This window comes from Polyodon spathula, chromosome 27 (genome assembly GCF_017654505.1).
Source record: "Polyodon spathula isolate WHYD16114869_AA chromosome 27, ASM1765450v1, whole genome shotgun sequence".
Classification (NCBI taxonomy): Eukaryota; Metazoa; Chordata; class Actinopteri; order Acipenseriformes; family Polyodontidae; genus Polyodon; species Polyodon spathula.
In genome coordinates, this window is record NC_054560.1 from 6,843,553 (window position 1) to 6,868,552 (window position 25,000).

The following is a 25,000-nucleotide window of genomic DNA, read 5'->3' on the forward strand; positions in this document are numbered from 1 at the left end:
CAAACCAGGCAGGATTCCTCTGCACAGGAGAAGCCTCAAACCAGGCAGGGTTCCTCTGCACAGCAAAGCCTCAAACCAGACAGGATTCCTCTGCACAGCAGAAGCCTCAAACCAGGCAGGATTCCTCTGCACAGTAGAAGCCTCAAACCAGGCAGGATTCCTCTGCACAGTAGAAGCCTCAAACCAGGCAGGATTCCTCTGCACAGTAGAAGCCTCAAACCAGGCAGGATTCCTCTGCACAGCAGAAGCCTCAAACCAGGCAGGATTCCTCTGCACAGCAGAAGCCTCAAACCAGGCAGGATTCCTCTGCACAGCAGAAGCCTCAAACCAGGCAGGATTCCTCTGCACAGGAGAAGCCTCAAACCAGGCAGGATTCCTCTGCACAGGAGAAGCCTCAAACCAGGCAGGATTCCTCTGCACAGTAGAAGCCTCAAACCAGGCAGGATTCCTCTGCACAGCAAAGCCTCAAACCAGGCAGGATTCCTCTGCACAGCAAAGCCTCAAACCAGGCAGGATTCCTCTGCACAGGAGAAGCCTCAAACCAGGCAGGGTTCCTCTGCACAGGAGAAGCCTCAAACCAGGCAGGGTTCCTCTGCACAGGAGAAGCCTCAAACCAGGCAGGGTTCCTCTGCACAGTAGAAGTTCCTTTTCTGCTCTCGTATCATGATGTCACTATAGCAACCCCCCCCCCCCCCCCCCCCCACCCCCAATAATGGCCCTGTCCCTGTCTAATCTGGTCAGAGACCAGAGGTCAGGCAGGTCACTCAGGATCACTGCGACAAACTGGACAGTAAAGTAGTCCTGCAGGGGTGGTGGCAGACCTGGGGGTGAATTGCAGTAGGAATGGTGCAGCTGGTAATTCACTGCAATCACAGTGTTATCGCTAATTGAAATTGTGCGTTGTTAAACTCTCAGTAAAACCAGGAACAGTGCAAAAAGCCATGCAAGTGGAGCCTTATCTCCACCCCAGAGTACCCTTCAATATTACGCACACCCCGAGATTCAGGATTAGGGCCACCATCTGCAGCCCCAAATTTCGATCACTCGCCATTATTTGCTACACAGACAGTAAATCAGAGCAGCTGGCATAACAAAAATAAAGTCTAGAAAAACTAAACTGCTTAATAAAGAAAGAAATCCAAAGAACCTCCGGTAGTAAGGGTTCACTCAATACTAAAGAAATAATAATAATAATAATAATAATAATACTGGCGTCATCTTACCCCCTGCTTCCCAGTGAATCGGATCGACGGGCGATTAGACAAGGAGCTCTGGAAAAAAAAAGAAACAAACAATTAGCAGACTTGGTTCCTGTAATTGGTTCCCAGCTGAACTGCTTCCTGTTCCTGAGAGGGGATCAACATGTGGCAACAAAGACATTTTACAGGATTATAGGAGCACTTCCTAGACACAGGCCCAGCCGTTTCTTACAGGTTTATTAAACAGAGTGCTTTGGCACAAAGTAATACACGCTGCTTAAGAGCTTCCTTGAACAGCCTTATTAAAATCAGTGATAAAAGGCACTCCGAATCATTCACACCAATGAAAACAAAGCCTCCCATGACAGTAACTGCATGCTTAGCACCTGCACACACTTCTCTTATCCGAGCTTGAATAGCGGCTGTCCTCAAGCCTGCCTCCACTTCCAACTATGACCTCTGGCAGTGTTGGCTAGGGTTAACTGTGTCAAAGGCTTAGTCCTCCCTACAGTAATTCTTCACATCATTCTACTCCAGTGGTCTGGTGTATAATCACCTCTTCATCCCTACTGGCTGTGCCAATGTGTGGGCTACAGCCAGGAGTCAATGCTGCTGTGATGCAGGCACAGCCCCAGGCAGCCCAGCGCAGAGTGCTAGGCTCAGCCTGTTCATTTGAATGGGCTGCTGACAGGTCAGCATTCTCTGGTACAGCAGCCCTGAAAGATCCACACGGCAGGTGGGATCACAGCACAGCACTCGCAGGCAGGCAGGGGCGCAGGCACAGGCTACACACACCACCATGGGTTTAACTAATGATGTGCTAGAAAAAAGAAAGAGGCCATTTCTATAGGAATAAACAGGTAGAGGAGGAAAAAAAAAAATCTGAAAGACTGTCCCATAATCAGAATCTAAATAATATACATATTTTAAAAAGTACCATAGCTAAACAAGATATTCTGTTTCCCAGTGCAGGAAAGATCCCTGTAATAAAACGAAGGCTTGTGTAAAGAAGAAAATGAAGACTCAGATGTTAAATAGTGTTCCTCTCTCAGAACCCCTCCTGTTAGTAAAGCTACAGATTCCGGCGCGACTTGATTCATTTCACAGCAGATTTACTGTACCAGGGGGCCTCACGGCTCACTCCTGGCACCTGGTCATTTCAATAAGATACTCTAACAAGTGCAAGTCTGAAGCCCAGAGCTGTGCCTGAACCCCAACACACAGGACAGAGCGAGCCTCAGTGTGTCTGAACCCCAACACTCAGGACAAAGTGAGCCCCAGTGTGCCTGAACCCCAACATACAGGACAGAGCGAGCCTCAGTGTGTCTGAACCCCAACACTCAGGACAAAGTGAGCCCCAGTGTGCCTGAACCCCAACACACAGGACAGAGCGAGCCCCAGTGTGCCTGAACCCCAACACTCAGGACAAAGCGAGCCTCAGTGTGCCTGAACCCCAACACTCAGGACAGAGCGAGCCTCAAGCCCTGCAAACACGAGAGCTCTTCGCGATAGTTCTGACTAACGTTTTAAAAGGGACCTCCACAGCATTCCTCATGTGTGCATATGAACAGAGAGCACAAGCAGACTGCCTTCTTGCCTTCTCGGGTGTCAGGTTGGAGAGTGTGTGGGATTGCGGAGCTCAGGCAGGCAAATCAATTAACCATTCTCTACCACTTTAAAGAACAGCTGCTGTAAAGTCATTCACAGCTGAATCAGATCCCTTTCAGGACACCATACAGGTTTGATATGACAAAATAATACTACAACATTTTGGTCTGCATTGAGTCTTTTCAAACAGCACAGACAGGAATCACAGTGCGATTACCTAAATTGCAACAGTAACCCGCGGTATGAATGTGGAGGGTGAACACAAGCCAGTCTCTGGTTTCACGTTTCATTAAAAACTCAGATTCCCCGGGTATACATGACAGACAAGGAGAAAGAAACTGACAGCAGGCAATGCACAGAGGCAGGTCCTCCCATACCGAGCCATTGCCTTGCTCGCTCATTAACTGGTAGCATGACCTACATTTCAAGAGGACTGCAGCGGTAATGTGTGTCTGCGTGTCAGAAAAACTGTTACAGGCACTGCATCCAGCCCTGGCACCAGCGAGCGAGCACAGCGAGGGGTTCACAAGCACCGCATCCAGCCCTGGCACCAGCGAGCGAGCACAGCGAGGGGTTCACAAGCACCGCATCCAGCCCTGGCACCAGCGAGCGAGCACAGCGAGGGGTTCACAAGCACCGCATCCAGCCCTGGCACCAGCGAGCGAGCACAGCGAGGGGTTCACAAGCACCGCATCCAGCCCTGGCACCAGCGAGCGAGCACAGCGAGGGGTTCACAAGCACCGCATCCAGCCCTGGCACCAGCGAGCGAGCACAGCGAGGGGTTCACAAGCACCGCATCCAGCCCTGGCACCAGCGAGCGAGCACAGCGAGGGGTTCACAAGCACCGCATCCAGCCCTGGCACCAGCGAGCGAGCACAGCGAGGGGTGAGGGGTTCACAAGCACTGCCCACTGGCTCTGCTTAAAAAAAAACAAAGTTTTTAAACTTCTGGATGTGCCGAATCTAAAATTACATATATACTTTTCCCAAGCTTTTGTTCCAGTGTAAAGTTTGCTGAATGCTTCTGCAGTTCACATCAAACCCCCTTATACACCAACCAAGCCCCACTACAAGTGCAATTCCAAGCATCTTGCAGTCACCGTTTTGCACAGGCATGCAACAAGCCCCACGACATTCTTGCAGGCGTTGGGAACAGAGGATTTTAAAAACCTGTCTGACAGCTTCTTAACCCATGTCCCATTTACACTAGGAACGAAAGCACTTCATACCACAACACCTCCGAAGTCATCAACTTCGCTCATTTAAAATGTGCCAGTCAGGAATCTGAAACCAGCGCCGCTGTGAAGGTCCAGGGAGCAGCTGATGGGATGCCCTGCATTTAATTAGTCCGGTTATACACGACGGTTCTCTCGAGTCACGGCCAAGTTCACTGCGATGATGACGATAGCCGTGGTCATCTCTGACTCACGACAGACCCGAGCATGTGTCAGGTACCCGGGCACCCCAAGAGTTAAAGTAAAAGGAACTTCATTCCTGATGATCAGCTCATTCAGAGTTCCTTAAGCACAGCTGTCTGGGCAGTAACAGGGAAACTGGTATCACTTTGATAACGGATGGATATTAAAGCACCATGCGCTGGCACTGTCCAGGCCAGACCACTGGAGCTCCAGGTTAAGCAGTGCCACTTACAGACTGTAACGTGTAATTTCAGCTGCACAACACCCCGCAATCATGTTCAATTTCATAAGCTGAGACTCCTCCCTGCGCATTTACTACATTTCTCAGTCAAAAGTTTCACATCACCTAGAATTTTAGGATTAAGAAATAAAAATAAAATCTATTAAATCGAAATAATTTTGATCTTTTATTTAGCATCATGTAATCCAACAGTAGTACAGTATGTTAGATTTCAAAATGTCACATTTTTCAATTTGTCGGTTTTTCATTAAAAGCACATGGAAAACTACAAAGCAGTAAGCAATTCAATATGTTAACATAACATCATTCCCTAAGGTTTCATTCCACTTCATGAAGCACAAAGGTGTTAATTCTATAAGGTGATGCAAAGCGTTTGGCCACAGTTCTACAGGAACGACCCTCACATGACATTTCAAACAAGCTTGCCCCCCTTCTCTGGGGGCTCAGATTGCAGGTCTGGAGCTCTGAACTTCAGAACCACACGTCAGGGACCACTAACCCGGCCCACAGCACCGAGGCACGGGGCCGAGGTGTCAGGTCAGCACGGAGGTGCGCTCGCCCCCTCAGAGCAGAGAGGAGGGGAAGCTCTCATGGTGTCGGAGCACTTCCAGCCAGGAAACAAGGGGGCAGCTGCTGAATACAATGCAAGCACTGCAACACCCTCGGCTATTTCTAGCCTGGAGTTAGCCCTTGCTTGTTCCTTAAAACACTCCAACCTATTTTGCTGTTGTTGTGCCCTGCGGAAAACCCATCGCTCAGCACATACTGTCCTGAACAGGGCATAGCATTCCGAGTTAGGAACGCAATCCAAGAATCCAAGAATAACCCATCTGTTACTTCATCCATTGATGACACTAGGAGATTTTCTGATGATATCACAACCGCTGGCCTGGATTCAACCCTGAAGTGGTGTAAAAACTACAGCGAGAGAGAGAGAGAAAGAAAGAACGTCCACATGCAACATGCATAATGTCTGACACTGCACAGCACACCCTGCAAACACGGTGACTGAGATTACAGCATTTCTAGGAGTATGAGCTCATGCACCAATCTTCCACTTGATTTTATAGCAAACAAACAACTGCCCCATAAGCCCAATTGCCCCACCCTCATTCTCTCCCCCCTCCAGTAAACAAACTGGACTGTCAACAAGACCAATGGAACGAGTCTAGAAACGCGTAGCTTGGCTTTAGGCCGTCTCTCACACTCTGTGATCACTACCTATTTAGAGACCAGATTGCCCAGATGGGACTGCTGTTAGCTGCTTGTTCCCACGGCTACACACTGCCGCAGAGCAGACAGGCACTGCAAGCTTCCAACAGTCATGAACACCATAGAGAAGGATCAGGAGCCACTGAGCTTGACCCTGTGAGTAACCCTACTGCGCAGGATAATAATATCCCCTCACGAGCTGGGAAACCCCGGGCTGTAACCGAACCCTAACGTGCAGGACCAGAGAGAGCTTCAAGCCCTGGAAACAAGAGAACAGCAGGGACAGCACCACGTTCTAAAAACACAAAACCCAATTCCTCCCGAGCACAGAACCGGTTAGGTCTAAAAACCAAGCGAAAAAAGTTAAAAAGTTTAAAAAGTTCAGGATTCTTTATTCCTTCGTTGAGAGACAGTACTGCAGGTCCTTGAAGTTCTTCCTTTGTAGGGATATAAAAAACGATGAAAGTTCTGAGAAACAAGTCAGGTACACAAACCTTTTAGCTGACACCCTGGGATCCTTCAAGAAGCTGCTTGATGAGATTCTGGGATCAATAAGCTACTAACAACCAAACGAGCAAGATGGGCCGAATGGCCTCCTCTCGTTTGTAAACTTTCTTATCTTCTTACTTGTTAACATGACCTAGTTATACCTGCATATCCATGTGAAGCACAAGCAAACAATATCTGTTTAAGGACCCAGAACACTGTCTCAAAAGAAACTCCTCAAAATAACAGCCAAGTAACACACACATTCCTTAGCTGTGATGCGGTCTTAATAACACCCAGCAAGTAAACCCGGTCACTCTGTTCTGCAGCAACTACTACCCTTTCATTGTGGGCTAGTGAAGGAGAGCCCAGGCCAGTGCGTGCAGCTGCACACAGTAATCTAGGAGTGAGGAAAGCTGACTGCAGCAGAAGCAGATTGTGTCTAATATCCAGGCACACACACCCAGACACAGGGCTAGCCAGGCTGAACTGCTGCACAGCTTTACAAAGACCTGCAAGCTACAACTTTGAAAAAAAAATATCAAAGTATTACAAAAGAGATCACACACACACACACACACACACACACACACACAATGTGCTTGCTGGGCTGTCATTGTAACAACTCTGTGTTTGTTGGTAACGCAACACACTTGAAGTGAAAGTGGTTTGTATTCATTTTCAGATTCCTCTCTCTGCTTTTTGCAGTCTATTCATTCCAAATCTCTGTGCTTCACGCAAGCAGACAAAATATTTTCTAAATACGGAACTTCCTAGCTAGCCATTAGCTAGTTCCAGTTTCTGGACTCGTTTATAGGAAATGAGCTGCCTTAAACAACTGTTGAAATGATTAATTCAGGGGAGATTCAGACTTTGCAAGAAATCGCCACTCCAGATTTATTTACAGTGTAAATAAGCCCACACAATCAACGTACCCTGTCATGCATGGCGATCACGTGGGCCCCCCCCTAGTCTTCCTATGGATGCACATGGAACAGGTGAGGTTGCCAAGCCCGATTCTTAGCAGAAAACATTATTACAGCATTATCTTTCTACTGTTTTTTTTTTCTATTTTAACTGACTGAGATACTATTTTATAAATGCATGTGTGTGTTTTTTTTATTTTTTCTTTAAAGTCTTGACAGGTCGGCTTTTCAAACTGCACAGAGTTCACACGCAGTTTTACAGTTTATATAAATCGAAATAAATCGTGACCAAAGGGGGGGCATAGATAAAAAAAAAATCTAAAAAACTAGTTTATCAATCGCTTCAAAACTAAAAGACCGACAGGTACCGGAGCCCCCTTCAGTCCGATCTGACGGACCTGTTTAGCTCAGCAGGTTCCTTCTCTGGATTGCTGCTTCAGTTTAAGAGTATGATTGGCAGTCACCCTTTCTACAACTCAATAGGGGGCGCTAGCGTGGCAAAATAAAACACGTCCTGACGAACCTGGACTCTCCACGGCGTCAACTCACGCAAAACACGCAAAAAATACAAAAAAAAAAAAAAAACACCACACTTTTTTTCTTTCTCTGCAATCACAACCACGAGGTTCTTCAATCTCGTCTCTACACGCGAGTGACGACAGCAACAGGAGAAGATCATTTTAAAACTTCCATTTCTTTTTTCTCTCTTTTTCAAAATTACCTAGAATATAAACCTTATGTAATGGATCCGACATTCTGTTTAAAAAAAAAAAAAAAGCAAATAAAACTCGACTTTATTTTTTTATTCATTAAAATTCTAATTAAATGCATGCCATCGTTGCATGCAAGATTATTGCTGTGCATTGACGTGCATGCAAGATTATTGCTGTGCATTGCCGTGCATGCAAGATTATTGCTGTGCATTGCCGTGCATGCCCTCTCATCTCACAAGCCCCCAAAAGGAGACGGCGTGCGGCTGTGTTTATTTTTACCAGCTTTGCAGGGAGTAGGCTGTTGATTCTCCGCCAGACGTGTGGACCGCAGTACCGCTAGCAGTGCGCTGCGGACAGTCACTCTCACAGACGGGTCACATTTGTTTATATCAACTTCTGAAGTACTTGGCTACAGGAAATAGGACGCTAATCAAATCCAAATCCTTCTTCCGACCGTGTCAATATGAAGCGACTAAACCCGACCGTCCCTAGGCTGAACAGCAACTGGTGATGTTGCCAAACGTGTTTACAGAAATAAAAACTTCACAATCTAGCCCCCAGGTGAAAAATCTAAAAAAAATAAAAATAAATCAAAAGTTTAATAAATTAATTTCGAATGTTATATAAACTGGACTTACACTGATGAATCGAAGTGTCTAAAAACTATAACAATAATAATAATAATAATAATAATAGACGCTTAATTCCGACTGGGAATCAAGTGTCGCTCTCAGATTGCAATTACAATATAACAAAACAGCTCAGGGATAGGAGCGATATTTTTGGTCTTGACGATTTTTGTTAAAACAGAGAAATAAACGGTTTAAGGCAGATGTGCCTCTGCTCGGGCGCGGTGTTTCGGGGTTAAATATCACAGCTCGGTTCAGGCGAACGAGTTTGAAACCGCTCCTTTTTTTTTTTTCGGCCGGGCAGGTGGTGTTGAGTTCAGAGCAGCTCAGATCTACCTCCACTAAACCAGCCCGCAGAATCGACACGGAGCCACAGAGACACACCGGGGGAGAGAGGGAGCCATAGCCAGCCTCCCCTGCCCGGTAACACTGCGCCGCTCTCGTCCGGTAAAAGGCGGCGGGCTCGTTTTCAGGACTCACCTTGCTGTTCTGGTAACCCTCAAAGGCCCTCAGGGCGCTGTCAGTCAGTTTAACGTGAAACACGGAGACGCTGCTGCCATTGCCGAGTCTCCCGCAGGACAGCCCGTAGCTCCGCTCCTCCTGCAGCGCCGCCATCTTGCAACCATTCCCCCCGCCGCCGCCGCCACGCAAACAAGCCCCGGCCTGCTGCATTATTCATGAGCCGCCGTCACCGCAGCCGGGCGCTCAATTATTCATGAGCCGGCGTCACTGCAGCCGGGCGCTCAATTATTCATGAGCCGCCGTCACTGCAGCCGGGCGCTCAATTATTCATGAGCCGCCGTCACTGCAGCCGGGCGCTCAATTATTCATGAGCCGGCGTCACTGCAGCCGGGCGCTCAATTATTCATGAGCCGGCGTCACTGGCAGCCGGGCGCTCAATTATTCATGAGGTGTTCCAAACAAAAAGGGCGTGGCCTTGACCTCCGCGCATCATTAATATCCAATGAGATGGGTGTGCGTGTGTGTGTGTGTGTGTGTGTGTGTGTGTGTGTGTGTGTGTGTGTGTGTGTGTGTGTGTGTGTGTGTTGCTCTTGCTGTAGTTGCATAAGTGGGGCTAGCGACACGGGGAGGGCAGGCTGATTGACCAGGCTGAGTTATTAATTATTCCTCGCTGCTGGCTGCCTTAAAAAAAAAAAAAAAAAAAAATCCTAGTGGAGTCATTCATTATTAACAAACCAAGGCGTAATATAGGGAGACTCCTCGCGCCTGGCTATTATTCACAGGGGTTGGGAACTCAAGCGCGTGGGAAGGAGGACGCTGCAACAATTGCAATGGGGTGGAACTGCGTCAACAGAACGTCAATATACGTCACAATACAGCAGCGGGGATTGCCCCCCGAAGTCCTTTGCAGTGGAGTTTGACCTGCACCGTCTATCTTACTTACAGCTTAATGCACCGTGCATGCTTCACACCAATAAAGAGACGTGCTTTGTATGGCCACATACCGAGCAAATGATTATTTGTTTATTGAGCAGACGCCTTTATCCAAGGCAACTTACAGAGGCTAGGGTGTGTGAACTATGCATCAGAGGCACAGTCACAGCAACGTCTTACGTGGAAGACGGAGCACAAGGAGGTTACGTGACTTGCTCGGGGTGTGACTGGGATTTACAAGCCCGTCTCTTCAACCACCGGACCACACCGCCTCCAAATTGTTCTCGCTGTTGAAAGTGAACGGAGCTGAGAGAGATCGAGAGATGGTAATACAGAGCAGCAGGTACCACTCGGTTGGCAGGTGCTTCTCTGTGGACTAATCTGGATAACAGGAGACAGCGAAGCACGTTTGTCTTTAGTGTTCTGCAATGTATCGTTTCATTTCACACCGTGCATATTTCAGTTGATGCTGGGATGCATGTACGAATCACCTTGTATGTACACTGGGTTATTTTCAGTAAAAAGAATAACCAATATTTATTAGTGCGATTACAATATATTACAGCACAAGCACAGCAGCGTAATTAAACCCACACTGGATACTAATCAGGGATCACTTCACTGATGCAAGGCAGGATATGATGATGTAATGATGGAACTGGAGTCAATGCATTATTTGAATGAGTGACACTGATAGTGTTCAGCTGTTCACCTGTAATAAATGTGTTTATGTTTATAACGTGTTCATCATTAGACGTACTGTGACCCCTTTGCAAACGAGGCCTCTGTGTCAACGCGTAAATCTTCAATCAATCAATCAATAGACCCGTGATTGTCAGGCACGACTCTGACACAAGCATATGCTGATCAGGTATTCCGTGTTGGTGTGCGACAGAGGAAATAAAACGACAGCTAAAAAAAATAAATAAATAACCAAAAGAAATAAAAACATTTCTTTAATAACTTCTACACAGCTCCCCTTTCCTGCAGCCCGGGATTTCTCACTTGACAAAATGCATCTCTTTCCACAGACAGCACACCAGCCAGCTCTCATCACACAGCGCAAGGCGTTCGCATCTCAGCTCGGTGCTCAAAAGATCGATGCATTTACAAGGACTTCTTTTTCAATCCACACCAACAGTTTTGGTCAGTGGGAGCCCATGTTTTCATTTTATATCTTGCTTAAATTGGTCCTCAGCCATAAAACATAAATTATATAACGACAGGGTAGCAGCGAGCGAGTAAAACGACTCCGCCCTCCGGCAACACATCTTCTAAAATCAGTCCCAGGACGTTAAACCGTGCAGTTATCATTGGGCAGTGTAACTCCCAGTCTCGGCTGCGCCAAGCCCATATCCAGGCTGCCCTGGTAAGGATAGGCGATGAAGGAAAAAGGTTGCTTTTGTTGCTGCTGGGGGGGTGCACAGAGCAGTCTAACATTGCTACAAAGGGGTTTGCAATAAAGAGGATATTTAAATGAACACTACAGCCTCTAATGCCTCTATCCAGGGTCCCCTGATAGATACTATATACACATTCATAGTAATAAATTGTTCCCATAACAGTCAGTCAGATCATTAACATTTTCTATACAAAGTGTCTTATTTAATATCAATTCTTCACTGGCTTGACCGTTCACACATTTAGAAATTTTTTTTTTTTTTTTTTAAAAGACACACCACTGCACATCTTTGTTGTGTAAAGGTTGTCTTTTCTCTCTCCCTCTCATCTATATATTTATGTCTTTATTTTAAATTAAATTGATTTCAGTATTTGCATTTCGTGGGCCCCTGCGTGTTCATCGCTGCGATGGCTCTTGCCCTGTGATTGGAGCGCGGCGCGGTTCTCCCGCTGCGTTCGAGACTCCTCCCCCTCCTTCGCAACGCCGCTGGGCTCTTCAGTACCGGGCCGCGATGACGACGGACAAGGCCACGCCCCCGATCGCTACGGCGGTCGCGCCAAACAGCCACTTCCAGCTGAAGCTCTGAAACAGACAAGAAAAACATTCAACCAACCAGTCACAGACCCCATCAGACCTGGGGCGACAATTCCATTCCACTGGCAGCAGAATCGTGTGCTGAAATTACAAATCACAACGACACTGAAGCAACATGGACAACAGCATGCATTACTAACATGGTCCCCAACCCAGTTAGTGATTGTAAATACAAGAATGATCGAACGACAAACAAACGCGGAACTGAACTGTAATCATTGACCTGCTACTGGAAACAGGCACACTCGAGCTCCGAGCGGCCAACAAGCCCCTCATGATGTTAGGAATGAGAAGATTTGCATTTATTGAGATTATATATATATATATTAACAACAGACATATGTAGCTTCTCCGCTCCAGTGAGATTACAACACATGCTCTCCTCTGCAGGCCTCACCCAGGACACCCTGGCTCTCTGCTCGTGCCCGATGCTGCTGCTGCTCCCACTCGGGTTCCCCAGCATCTTCTTGTACATGGCCTGCTCCACACCTCTCTGCTCTAGGTGCTTCTTCATCACCTTGGACAGCTCTGCGTGGATGGTCTGCAAAACGAGGGCAGGGCGAGGGCTGTTAAGAGGCCGTTTCAATGTCAATGTCATTCAGGACCCCCTGTTTTTTAAACGAGCGCAGGTCGCACGGGACAGTGGTTCTCACAGCTGCGCCCGTGACTGCGTCTGACATCACCCGGAACCAACTACTTTTGTTTTCATTTAAAAAAAAAAAAAAAGAAGACAGCACATGCTCAAATTAACAGCAGCGTCCACAGAGCGCGAGGTCTCCAGTATGACTGGGTTCCCCACCTAGATCTAAATAAACAGTAAGACTTCTCCATCAGCAGTAATCCCCCAGCAGTCCAGCTCTCCCACACTCAACACAATCACTCCAGTTTAATACCATACAGTAAAGGGACAGCCACGTTTTGATTCATTTAAACATGGGGGGTTGAAACTTACTGGAGGAAATTATTAAGTGAACCAATCAATATAAATACATTATACATAAATAAAATCAGTCTAGCAGATGAGGATTTTTGCCTGCTTCAATGTAGTGTATCGAGGATGGAAAGAAGACTCCGATTGCACAGCAATATCCAGGTTTTACTAGGAGCTTCATTAGCCACAGTGTCTAGGTAAAAAGCTCAAGTGTGTCTTATTGAGATCACAGTAAAACCAGGAATGGATGAAGCTGCTGTGTAATGGGAGTCTTATTTCCATCCTGGAGTACACTGTATATTTTACAGTTTTGCACAGGGACATCCCAGGCTAGAAGAACACTGCTGTTTGGATTCGGAGATAGGGAACCTCATGTCCCCTGTTTTGCGTAAGCAATGAAGTAACAGCATGTACGATATGACCCGCGTTCCTGACAGTTCCTATTTTGGGTAACTGCAAGACATCAGAGCCGCTGGGGTGATGAGTGTGCAGTCTGGCTGCAGAGTTCATCTCAGTGCCACACTGCTCCACCTGCTGGTGGTTCTCCACAACTGCATTTCCAACTTGCCCATCTGTTTTTTTATCAAGAGAGACCTCCCAGGTCTTTGTTTCCAGCTGAACCCCCAACCCCGGTCCTGGGGGACCCCCTGTGTCTGCTGGTTTTCATTCCAACCGAATTCTCAATTACTTAATCAAACCCTTAATTGAACTAACCACATGCTTAATTAGACCTTTTTAATTGTTCTCAGCTCCTAAAATGTTGCAAATTTTAAGTTACTTATAAAATGGTATAGTTAACTTGAAACCTCCAACTGTTTAAAAGCTGAAAACAATTAAAAAGGTCTAATTAAAAGTAACTGAGAACGAAAGTTGGAACGAAAACCAGAAGACACAGGATTGACACAGGATTTGGAAACCCTGCCCTAACAATTCAACCCTTCGGAAAGTTTACCACACACACAGTAAAAGCACAGCACAGTGTAATAAAGCACAGTGAAAGCTTGGTGAAGCGTAGATAAACACTGTAAAGAATAGTGAGGTATGATAAAGACAGGTCAACGCAAAACTGTACAAAATTCTTTCAAACACAAGAACCATTCTCTCTGAGCCACTGCCCACACCCTAACCAAGAACTGACTGAAATCTTCAGCTCGCTATTCAAATTCTCCCAGCCAGCCTGTCGCTGAAAAGACTTTCTGCACCTGTGCAGGGAACAGCAATGGCAAACACCTCGATCCTGAAGGACAGCTAGCAGACCAGGAGCCCTGTACCTGTGCACCCTGCAGTGTGCATGGGGCCGGGGCTCAGATACACACCTTGTTGGAAGGCTCCAGCTTCAGCGCCTTCTTCAGAAACCCGATTGCTTCAGAGTATTCCCCCTGCAGAGCCAGGACCTGGTAATGCAACAGGGCAGCACAGTGCAAGGTTAATCACCCAACCTTTACATGAATGTTGAAGTGCATCAAAAAAAATAAAGTCAGAGCTCTCTTATGCTTCTTGTGATGCAGGGACGCAACAAGACACTCCTATTGCAGAGCAGTTTCACCCATGCCAGATTTTACTATGAGTCTGCTTAGCCCCAGTGCATAGATAACAGGGTCAGGTGAAACCAGGAATGGATCACAGTGCTCTGCAATGGGGGTTGGATTTCCATCCCTGCGATGGCTTTTCCCGATTGGTTTCAAAACTCCCAGGAAGTTTAAAAGGTGTTGAACCTTGAGTCCTTGTTAAATAATGAGCCTGCGAGGAGGGAAAACGGGTTCAGTAATTCAGGGGAGGAGCGGCACTGTGCAGCCCCCTGGAACACGTTTTAAAAGCCTGAATGAGGAATGAAATGAAGCCTCCCCTACCTTGCCCTTCCTGAAGAGAGCCTTCACGTTGTCTGGCTGGTGGCCCAGGACGCTGGTGCAGGACTTCAGAGCCGCCTCGTAGTGCTCCAGCTTCAGCTGCGCCGCGGCCATGTTGTTCAGACACTTCACCTTGACATCCAGGAGCGCTGCGTCCTCGTCCAGCGTGCTGTCCACTGCGGGGACAGAGACAGAGAGACACAGCCAGCCAGCCGGGCAGGGCCAGTCCTGTTAACAGCACTCTAGAGCTGTCTGCATGCTGATACACAAAGCTAATCTTTCAAATTCTTTCGGTGCAGTGTTTCACTGAATTTCAGGTTTGATCCATTCCCGGTATGTAAAACCTGGAATGGATGAAACTGCTATGCAACAGGAGTCTTTGGTTCCATCGATGGAGTTTGTCAGCAGTTTGTCTAAATTGGAATCCAGGAATCACGCAAAAGGCAGGACAATGCATTTGCCCATGCCATCAATGAGATGAGGAGTTGTTCTGACACAGAGACATGTGCAAGTACATACAAGAGCCTCTACTCTCCCCTGCCACAGGAAAGACTGGCTATAGAAACTGCATCCTGTGTGAGGTCCAGCCTGCCTCAACTGTAACTCTAGAATCAGAGTGAGAATAGTTTAGACAGCGCAGGGCTGGCAAAACGTTTTTGGCTAAACGAGTGATTTCCAACAATCCTCACTGTTGCAGAAATCACTTATTTGAAACGTTTCATTGTATTTGAGCTGTACCTTTGGAGCTGGACTCTGCCACCTGCAAGGCAATGCCATAGGAGGTGATGGCGTAGACGAACTCGCCTCGCTGGTAATACACGTTGCCCCGCTCCCTCTTCCTGCTGGCCAGCTCCATCTTCTCCTGGGGGAGTAGGAGCTCCAGGTCAGGGGCAGGCTTCACCTCCAGCAGCTGCACCTCCAGGGACAGGCTGGCGTTCGGGGGAACGGCGAGGCTGGGACTTCAACACAAACAAATAACAATAACACAAGAGTTCCTGTTACAGGTTATCGAAGTGGGTCTCAACATGTCAAAACGTTTTAAAATATTTATTTAAGATATATTTAATTATTAATAGTTTTGTCTTATATATTTTATTTGTAATCAGACCTCAGGCAAGTTGATCAGTCCTGAGATATAGCCAATCAACCAGCAGTACTCATGCAAAATCACCGAGCTATAGCCAATCAGCAAGCAGTACTCATACAAATATCACCCGGAGATTGTCTCTTAGGATTGCTAGATCCGCATGTCTCCCAGCTAGCTTTTCTCTTGGAACTTGACACCTACCACCCCAGGCTTGCGTAAGCGTATTTTGAGTCAGTGTAGATGAGGGCTTTCTCTTCCAGCTCCATTAAATGCACACAGATATCCAGGGCCTGCAAATAATAATAATAATAATATTTATAATAATAATAATAATAATACCAAACATTACATGCAACTGAGCATTTAGCTGTAGACTGTCCCCAATCCCTTTTGATCAATAATACACAAGCAGTGGCAAACTCTTCCCTGTAGCTCACATCCCACTCACTGCGTTCGCGAGTAAACACTGCACAGTCCTCTATTAATAAGTGTGATCAGCTCACAGCACATTCTGCAGGATGTAAACTGCACTGACGAGAGGACATGGGACTTTAACAGACTGGGTTACTAAAGCGCAGAGACTTCGGATTGGCTATCTACCTGGATGACATCACCGTCCCCCAATGTGAAAGAGAGGCTTGGCTCCTCCTCCACCGTGGTCCCGTCTTCCAGCATGGTCCTCAGGTGCACTGTGACATCCTGTCCTTTCTTGGGTCGGGTGTCCTCTCCCTTGCCTGCGACCAAGGTTTTCATCTTCAGCATCCCGTTCCCTGCAAAAAATCATCAAAAAAAAAAAAAAAAAAAAAAAACCTTCTGCTTAAAGATGCTGTCAGGATTACAAGTGACGATTTAAAAATCATACAAAGTCATCAACACAAGCAGCTACAGTCAAACCTGCTTCATAAACCAACTCTCCGGCCAGGGCACTCTAGGGGTATCCTTTTGGAGACTAGTGCTGTGCACAGTTATATACATACTGACTGGCAACCCTTTTCAATCCGGTACAAAACTGTAGCCAGTCAATATCGTTACGAGCCAGACCGAATCCCTTTGTGTTTAGTCAGTCACTCCCTAACCTAACGAGACCCGGGCAGAACCAAGGGATTTGCAACGGGCAGTGTTGTGTGATCCCATCAGTGAGATTTAGGTGAAAATTTCTCAAACCACGAATGCAGACTCTCTCACACCTAGCACTTCCAGCCACTCCTCTGCCTTCTCTCTGCCCCAGTCGGGGTCACCGCTCTGGGTGTCTCGGATCCTGGAGCTCCCGGTCTCATCCGGCTTCTCTTCCTTCTTCTTGTTTCCGGCGTCTTCCAAAGGAGGAAGGTCACTGATGTCATCATCATTGTCGTCCTCCTCCCGGTCCAGCATCTCAAAGTCCTCCCCGCTCTCCAGGAGGGAGGCGTGGTCCACGGGGGGCAGGGTCTGTGGCTCTCCCAGGACGCTGGAGTCTGGGGAGTCTGTAAGGATACCGGCTGAACTGCTGACAGGCTTCCCTTCTGTAGCAGCCATCCTGGCTTTAATAAATGAGCTGTGAAGAAACACATAATCAATGAATAACATGCTATCCCATACAATACACATATCTACAGCGCCTTCCATCACAGGGATCGCGAAGCGCTTCACACACACACACACACACACACAATATGCAAGTAAACCATACAATTAGTACAATAGTATAATACAAAAATGTAATAAAAACAAAATGAAAACCAAGGATAAAAAAACAGAACAATTAAAATAAAAAAGTTATAAAATTATAATTAAAAAATGCCATATGTATTAAACAAGCAATAGATATTGACATTCTGAAAAAATATATATCATTTTCACGTGGCTGTGGGTTACTGCACGCTGTGGTTTTTGAAGTATCGCTTAGTGTTTTTTGGTATTAAAACGTTCACAAGGACTAACCCTATCTGCTCTAAAACACCCAACAAAAAACATGAATATACGAGTTGCTGTAGAAATCAACTCGACTTGCAACATACAACAGCACTGTACGAAGCTCAAATACCTCAAACTGGCCGTTTTTGACTCTAAATATTGCGTTAAGTTTCGTGTAGTGCGGCGGTATAGAGTCAGAAACTGGACGAGGAAACACCAGTATAGCCTGGCCTGCCAGTGGAAGACAACTGGGATACGCAGGCCAGAATTGCATTTACCAGTTCGTCTACCAGCCAAGCCCAGCGGCTACTCCTGTATCCCAGCGCTGCGTGTGTCTTCTCTTACCTCTGATTCGCAGTGCTAGTTCATTAAAAGCTCGGTCCAGTCTCCACAGACTCTTCTCTTCTCTTCTCTTCTCCTCCTCTCTTCTCATCTCTTCTCTCTCTCTCTCTCTCTATCCCTCTTTCCTGGTAACCTTGGCCCTCGCCCTCTCATCCCAGCTGTAAACACCCCGCCCACTGCGCGCTCCCATTGGCTCGGTCCCGCCACCCGAGCTCACGATTGGACACTCCCGCTGCCATTCTTGCAGAAGACGGCGCCTTCAAAAAAAACAAAAAAACAAAACAAAAACAAAAAAAAGCCTACTTAACGGCAACACAAAATTAACACACAATTTGCTGCCGTCGACTTAAAGCCAAAGCTGTGCCGCTTTGCTAATTTGCAAGCGCAGCCGGGTGCCTCAAGCGTGTGCATCTATTTCTACGCATCGTGCAAAAATGCGGACTAGACGAGGACTGGACTGGAAACGAGACGTGACTATGCCGGGCCCTGCCCTCTCAGACGGCTCGACACGAGGAGGGAAACTTTGCCCTGCCCTGCTCTGATCGAGACCGGGACGCGACGACCTGCTCTGGACTTGCGAGACGCACTGCCTGCCCTGCTCGCCTCTGCCCGGGACCTGCTCGCGACTGATTGCTCTGCTCTGCCCTGCGCTGCTTTGCCCTGCTATAGATACTGCTCTGCTTGCACCTTGCCCTGCTCTGCTCTGCTTGCTTACCCTGCCTGCCCTGCTCTGCTCTCGCCCGGGACCTGCCCTGCCTGCCCTGCCCGAGACGAGACGAGCTCTGCCCGCAACGGGACCCCGCCCTGCTGCCCTGCCCTGCTTCTGCTGCTGCCCTGCTCTGCTCTGCTCTGCTCTGCTCTGCTTTGCCCTGCTCTGCTCTGCCCTGCTCTGCCCTGCCCTGCCCTCGCAGATCCGTGCATTGACCCTGCTCTGCTCTGCTCGGTCTATTTCATCATAAAACAAGAACACTGCAGAAGCAATAACGCATAATAATAATATCCGATTCCGTGTGCGCAGCCAGCGCAGCGAGTGAAGCCATCGGACCAGCGCTGAAATGTCGGCGAATTACGCGGCGGGACTGTCTCCTTACCCGGACAAAGGGAAATGCGGACTCCCCGAGGTAAGGAGAACCGCAGGCCGTGCCGCAGCCGCGGACTTTCCCGGAGTACGCGGCCGGAGAGAGGCGTGCCTGTCCTGGGGCTGGCGATTTTAAGGAAGTCGGTTTTGTGCAGGTTTTCTGAATGGATAACGGGTTTGTTTTTACTGTCAAGTAAGTGTTTTGTCTTGGCCCCAGACAGAATGTATATGGTGTCCTGGGTGCGAGACAGCGCTTTGTAAAGATACACTTTTAGGCTTGTGTAGAGTGGGCTGAACTGGGCTTCATTAAGACCCGACTTGACAAAGTTTTGAGATCAATCGGCTGCAGAACCGGGCGAGCTCTGATTGCAGGAATGGCCTCGTTAGGGAACTTTTCCAGTGTCTTTTTTTATGATAATTACTGTGATCTTGTGTGTTTGAGATCTGCATCAAAGGCTGTTCACCGGAATTGCGAGCAGTCCTGTCGTCTCGCCCCTGTCTTTGGGGGGGGGGGTATCGATATCGATATTTCAGAGGTGGGATTAAGGCTGCCACTGCATCCATGCATGTTTCACTATGAGTTTAATAAGACGCACCTGAGCTTGTTACCGACACCCTGCGGCTAATCAAACTCCTATTAAAACCTGGAATGGGGAAAGTGGCGCTGCAACAGGAGTCATATTTCCATCCTTGAAATGGCATAGAGTCATTCCAGCTCAGTGACTGGGGGGGGGGCGGGTGATCGACCCCCTGGTCAATTCAGTAAATTTAAATTTTGTGGACAACCTTTCGAAACACGTTGTGCAAAAATTTCGTACGATATTTGCGCTATTATTTATTATTATTAGTAGTATTATGATGTGTTGTTCTTATGGCCTGATTTCTGCCCCCAGAACTTTGACCCCCCCGAGGAGCTGGAGCGGAAGGTTCTAGAGCTGGCGGAGATGATCCGGAACGCGCGGAACGTGGTGTTCCACACCGGGGCCGGAATCAGCACCTCCGTAGGCATTCCAGACTTCAGGTAGCGTGGGAGTGAGGCGGTGGATATGAGAGTGGGAAAGGGTGTGGAGCTAGAGTGGGAGAGCGAGAAAGACGCACGCTGCACGCGCTAGCACCCTGTCATTATTCAAGGACAACTCGGAGAAATGAAAAATCGCTGCTGCTTCTTGGTGTTCAATCGATACCAGGCATTGCAGGTCACATGATATCTTCTAAAAGAAACAATCTGTCACAGCCATGTGGTGTTAAAAACCAGCAGGTGGCGCTGAGGACCTCTGTCTTCACTGGAGATGTTGTACCACATGAAGTTTTCAATGGGGACCTGCAGGTGGTGCCATGGTGCAGTTTACCAGATGTTTGAACGAATGTGTAATGAATTGGTATCTAAGCCCATTACATTGAATGGGAGGTGAGGGATGTGAATCACAAACCATGTAGTTCAAACACGAACTCCTTGGCATTCAACCAAAGAGCAATCTCTGTAGAGGAGGCAAGTACGTGCCTCCTGCTGATGTCAGGATTATTAACTGATCAACCACTAGCTGGCTGTTCATTACAGATGCGTGGCTTCTTTTTAGAATCGGAGCCTTGCTGTGACATCACCTGGAGGGTGTGTCTGCTGAACGCCGACTCCCAGCATGTTGTGAGCGAATCTCAACTGTAAAGCAGCACGGCTCCTCGGAGCTAATGCTTCCTGTGAAAGTGATTCACCCTGCCCGTCTCCCCGGCAGCCCAGGGCTCTTTGATGTTCTCTTCCCTGCAGCGGAGCGCATTCTAATCTAGTCGGATTACAAAAATGCAGAGAAATACTTGAGGGTTTCTGTAATGAATTCTGGTGCAGCCTCGCGCGAGTGCTTTCTGGTCTGTGCTGTTTGCTTTCGTGCTCAGTATCATAAAAATAGACTCGCCTTGAAATGAATATTGATGCCCAGATAGAAGCATGTGCAGCACTGTGCTGTCCCTCAGTGCACCCGGCTCACTTGGTCTCGCTGTGGTGTTAGGAACGCCCCCTGCTGGATTGCTGTGGCTCTCAAACATCAGACTTGTTGTTCGAGCCTAATTAGACACAGCGTGCGACTTGCATTGAAGGCTCCTCACAGGGAAATGAAATGAAATGGAGTGTCCGTTATCCCTGTCGGTGAAAGGAGAGGAAGAGCGCCCTCTATCTGACTGGCGAGAATTAAAAAAGACGAAGCTTAATGCAGACTTTAATGTCCAGGGACGTGTTTCACCCCGTGGCACACTCTTACGAGGACCAGCCCTCTCGTGGTTCCAGCCCAGTCCAAGCCCGCTTGTGTTGTGTGTTTGCAGGGGTCCGAATGGCGTGTGGACGATGGAGGAGAAGGGTCTGGCCCCACGCTTCGACACCACCTTCGAGGAGGCGAGGCCCAGCACCACTCACCTGGCCCTGCTGGCTCTGCAGAGGAGCGGCTCTCTCAAGTACCTGGTGAGCCAGAACGTGGACGGACTGCACATGCGCTCAGGATTCCCCAGGTGAGCCCGGGCAGCACCAGGGCGGCGCACCTGCAGTCTCATCAGGGATGGGAACAAATAAGACTCCTGTTGCAGAGCACTTTCACCCAGTCCAGGTTTTACTGCCAGCTCGATTAGCCACAGTGTGCAGGGGTGTCTTAATGAACTAGTAAAACCAGGAATGGATCAAACTGCTCTACAGTGGGAGTCTTATTGCCATCCCTAGCACACTACTGGGTGGATTCCCATGATGGTTTTCTGACTTGTGGCTGCGGTAACATGCTCTCTCTCTCTCTCTCTCTCTCTCTCGCTGCCTCTCCCTGTTGGTTCAGGTCTAATTAAAGCGATGTGTCTTATCTCCTGCAGAGACCTGCTCTCCGAGCTCCACGGGAACATGTTTGTAGAGGAGTGCGTCAAATGTGGCAAGTGAGTACCTGTCTCCTCTAGCTAACTGCTCATCATGTCTCCCTCTGTCTTCCACTTCAATGAGTAGGGATGCAAGAGGCAGTGCAGTCATTTAAGACTCCCGTTGCAGAAGAGTGCGAGTGTGTGTCCAGGTTTTAACACAAGCTTCCTGACAGGGTGTGTGAACCTCCCTGAATGAATTTCGCTTGTTCCCCTGCTTTGTGCATGTATAGTGTGTATATAGGGTACCATGCAAGCAGATAACTACTCCACTCCCTGGCTCCTCTGACCTTGAGTAGGTGAAAATCAGCTTGCATCTTATACAGCAACATTTACTGAGCGTATATGAATGATATATATATATAATATATATATATATATATATATATATATATATATATATATATATATATATATATATATAAGTATATATATATATATTCTCATTTAAAAAAGTAATCAATTTACATAAATGTAATGTCCATCTGCTAGAAAGACTCTTCATTTGTCTGTATCCGATCCATATCGGGGTCTGTTCCCCTCTCTCTGTTTCAGGCAGTACGTGCGGGACGCTGTGGTTGGGACGATGGGTCTGAAGCCGACGGGCCGTCTATGTGACGTCCCCAAATCCAGGGGGCTGCGAGCCTGCCGGTAAGAGTGAGAGTAGACCCTGGAGTCCCTATGCGTGGCCAGGAGGCAGCAGCTCTGATTTCGTCTCCTGAAACTCGGCTGCCAGAACTCAAGATGAACGTGTGGTTTAGTTTGTCCCTCTGTGCCCAGCGTCACAAGCACTCTTGTTTAAGATTCACACTGGATACCAGAAGCAGGGAGCCCGCTGCTTTACTAACAATGACTTATTGCCTTAAATATATAGAAGGCTGTCGCACAGAGTCTGCTGAATAGAAAAGCAACGCGACTTTGATGCCGAATCCTTTTGATTCATTATTTCAGTAATTCCACTGCCTGCGAGCCGGAAAGAGTCAAGGATTTGAATATCGAAGTGACTTTGTATTGATCCCTCCTCGCTGGACTTGATAAGCCACTTATTAGTTTTTATTGCTTTTTAATAAAGTTGACTTTAGAAGGACAAAGCAGAGAGGTAATAGGGGATGGAGGGAGTGGGTGAATGTGAGAAAGGAGGGGGTAGAAGCGCTTGGGCCCCTTGCCTATGCCACTGTCTCTTTCCCAGTATCTGCTGTGGATCCCAGTTCCTAACCAGTACCGGTCCCAAACTGTGTTACAACCAGGGCTAAATATATATTCATCTGGAGCATTTTCCAATGAGTACCTACCTTCATTCATTCATATCAGGGATGGAAATAAGACTCCAATTGCAGAGCAGTTATACCCATTCCAGGTTTTACTATGAGCTTGATCAGAACCGTGTGTATAGGTAACAAGCACAGGTGTGTGTGTGTTATTAAACTGCTAGATAACCAAGAATGAATCAAACTGCTATGCAATGGGAGTCTTGTATTCATCCCCGGGTTCACTCGCTGACTCGCTGGTCTGTTCCCAGTAGGGGAGCCCCTCTGATACCCTGTTCTCTGTGTGCTCCCCTGCAGAGGCAAACTGAGAGACACCATCCTGGACTGGGAGGACTCTCTACCAGACAGGGATCTGAACAGAGCAGACGAAGCTTGCAGGTGAGTCTCTATATACAGAAGCCACTGCATCCTGAACTGCACGGCTGTCTCTGGTGTGTTGGGATGATTGCTGTCTTCAGAGATGAAAACGAGACTCCTATTGCACAGCAGTGTTATCCAGTCCAGGTTTCACCACCAGCTTGTTAGCTACAGTGTGAATAGGTAACAAGCACAGGTGTTTCTTATTAAACTCCTAGTGAAACCAGGATTGGATCAGTTTCAGAGCAATAGAATGGCTTCTGTTACTTTTTGAAAACGAACGAATATTTAAATTATGAACGAATATTCAAACATGAAAAATGTGTTCGTCCCAGCACTAATATGTATGTATATACATTGTATATGAAATATTCACAGCACATTAAACTATTAAAATTCACATGTTGTGTTATGTTCCATTTATGGTTCCACTCTCTGTAGTTGTCAGGAGTGTGTTTTTAACGTTGTTGTAGTTGCTGTGAGTGTAGGGAGTTTTCGTTATTGCCTTTTCGTACTCTATCAATAATAATAACTGCATTTGTCCTGCCTGACAGCAGATTTGGCAGATATGTGATTCCTAAAAATTTTGTAGCAGTTGATTCGGTATAAATATGTAACTTTATTCTCTCAACTGGAAATTTGACAGATCACACCCTGGTCGTGGGAACAGCATCGCTCCAGGAGATGGGAACACTCATTATAAAAGTGTCTGTCTGTCGAGTGTCTGTGAGATCCTGTCGCCAGGCTAATCCGCTTTCCTGGGCAGGGTTTAAAAGGAGGCAATCAAAAAACTGACAGCTTTTAATCTGAGCCAGGTTTAGATTCTTAACAAAAAAAATGCAGTCACCTTAATACCGAATGCCCTAGAAATCAAACAGGACCAAGTTTATATAGTCATGGTTTTGTGTTGTAAAGAATACTAAATCATAACTTTGTGTGTGTGTGTAATATAGCTATAGATGGATAGATAGACAGACGCCACCTTGGCATTCCTGGTGTTGTTGTGAATGGGGTTTGGTAACGCTTTGAGATGGATAGATGTATAATTTGCAAGAGCTCTCTGAGAATAATCCTGTCTATCCTGGGTCCCTTTTCTCTCTCTCTGTTTCTGCTGTGTTTACAGTTCTGTCTCCACGTTGCAGCTGCCCCTCGTGTGTGCAGGAGGGGATGGGGCTGCTTGTGCCCGCAGAGTGTGGGTAGCTCTGCAGCGCCCCACCACAGTGTGTGTTTCACCTGCACCCGGGTGTCTCTCTCATTTTCAGCAGTGTGTGTGTGTTTCTGTGTCTGTGTGTTTGCTGCAGGAATGCAGACCTAGCCGTCACTCTGGGGACCTCCCTGCAGATCAAGCCGAGTGGAAACCTGCCTCTGCTGACCAAGCGCAACGGGGGCCGCCTCGCCATCGTCAACCTGCAGCCCACCAAGCATGTGAGCGCATTCACACACACACTGCAACCACATACACATACACACTGCAACTGATAGCAAATATGCAAGTACACAC

At 47.5% G+C, this 25,000-nt stretch overlaps 3 protein-coding genes across 5 annotated transcripts in view; 1 reads left to right on the forward strand and 2 right to left on the reverse strand.

The window, feature by feature from the left end:
* LOC121301280 (RNA polymerase II elongation factor ELL-like) overlaps positions 1-9,078 on the reverse strand; it is a 794,007-nt gene extending 784,929 nt beyond the window's left edge. Inside the window, exons 1-2 of the mRNA XM_041230519.1 lie at positions 8,912-9,078; positions 1,224-1,271 (exon numbers count right to left, since the gene is read on the reverse strand). Coding sequence (XP_041086453.1) covers positions 1,224-1,271; positions 8,912-9,046 — 183 coding nt within the window. The 5' untranslated portion in view covers positions 9,047-9,078. The remainder of the gene's footprint in view (positions 1-1,223; positions 1,272-8,911) is intronic.
* A 1,687-nt stretch (positions 9,079-10,765) lies between these two features.
* Positions 10,766-18,027, reverse strand: LOC121301501 (peptidyl-prolyl cis-trans isomerase FKBP8-like). Its single transcript, XM_041230969.1, has 9 exons — positions 17,923-18,027; positions 16,875-17,218; positions 16,288-16,457; positions 15,889-15,977; positions 15,339-15,559; positions 14,604-14,776; positions 14,070-14,147; positions 12,220-12,363; positions 10,766-11,810 (listed from the first exon to the last, which is right to left on the reverse strand). The coding sequence occupies exons 2-9, from the start codon at positions 17,197-17,199 to the stop codon at positions 11,724-11,726; spliced, it is 1,287 nt and encodes a 428-aa protein (XP_041086903.1). The 5' UTR covers positions 17,200-17,218; positions 17,923-18,027; the 3' UTR covers positions 10,766-11,723.
* An 804-nt stretch (positions 18,028-18,831) lies between these two features.
* On the forward strand, positions 18,832-24,991 carry LOC121301324 (NAD-dependent protein deacetylase sirtuin-6-like). 3 transcript variants are annotated; one of them, XM_041230598.1, is made up of 7 exons: positions 18,832-19,040; positions 19,891-20,018; positions 21,308-21,490; positions 21,836-21,895; positions 22,430-22,525; positions 23,440-23,520; positions 24,765-24,991. In XM_041230598.1, the coding sequence occupies exons 1-7, from the start codon at positions 18,975-18,977 to the stop codon at positions 24,976-24,978; spliced, it is 828 nt and encodes a 275-aa protein (XP_041086532.1). In that variant the 5' UTR covers positions 18,832-18,974; the 3' UTR covers positions 24,979-24,991. The 3 variants fall into 3 exon arrangements, with proteins under 3 accessions (XP_041086532.1, XP_041086533.1, XP_041086534.1); XM_041230599.1 differs by having other exon boundaries at positions 24,801-24,991; XM_041230600.1 differs by lacking the exon at positions 24,765-24,991 and adding an exon at positions 24,146-24,758.
* The last annotated feature ends 9 nt before the right edge of the window (positions 24,992-25,000 follow it).

Coding starts and splice junctions, on each gene's coding strand:
- LOC121301501 (XM_041230969.1), bottom strand. CDS start 17,199: ATGGCTGCTACAGAAGGGAAGCCTGTCAGCAGTTCAGCCGGTATCCTT. Junction 14,777..15,338: donor GGCAGAGTCCAGCTCCAAAG/GTACAGCTCAAA, acceptor CTGTCCCCGCAG/TGGACAGCACGCTGGACGAG. Junction 11,811..12,219: donor AGAGAGCCAGGGTGTCCTGG/GTGAGGCCTGCA, acceptor TGTCTGTTTCAG/AGCTTCAGCTGGAAGTGGCT.
- LOC121301324 (XM_041230598.1), top strand. CDS start 18,975: ATGTCGGCGAATTACGCGGCGGGACTGTCTCCTTACCCGGACAAAGGG. Junction 19,041..19,890: donor GGAAATGCGGACTCCCCGAG/GTAAGGAGAACC, acceptor TTCTGCCCCCAG/AACTTTGACCCCCCCGAGGA. Junction 20,019..21,307: donor GTAGGCATTCCAGACTTCAG/GTAGCGTGGGAG, acceptor GTGTGTTTGCAG/GGGTCCGAATGGCGTGTGGA.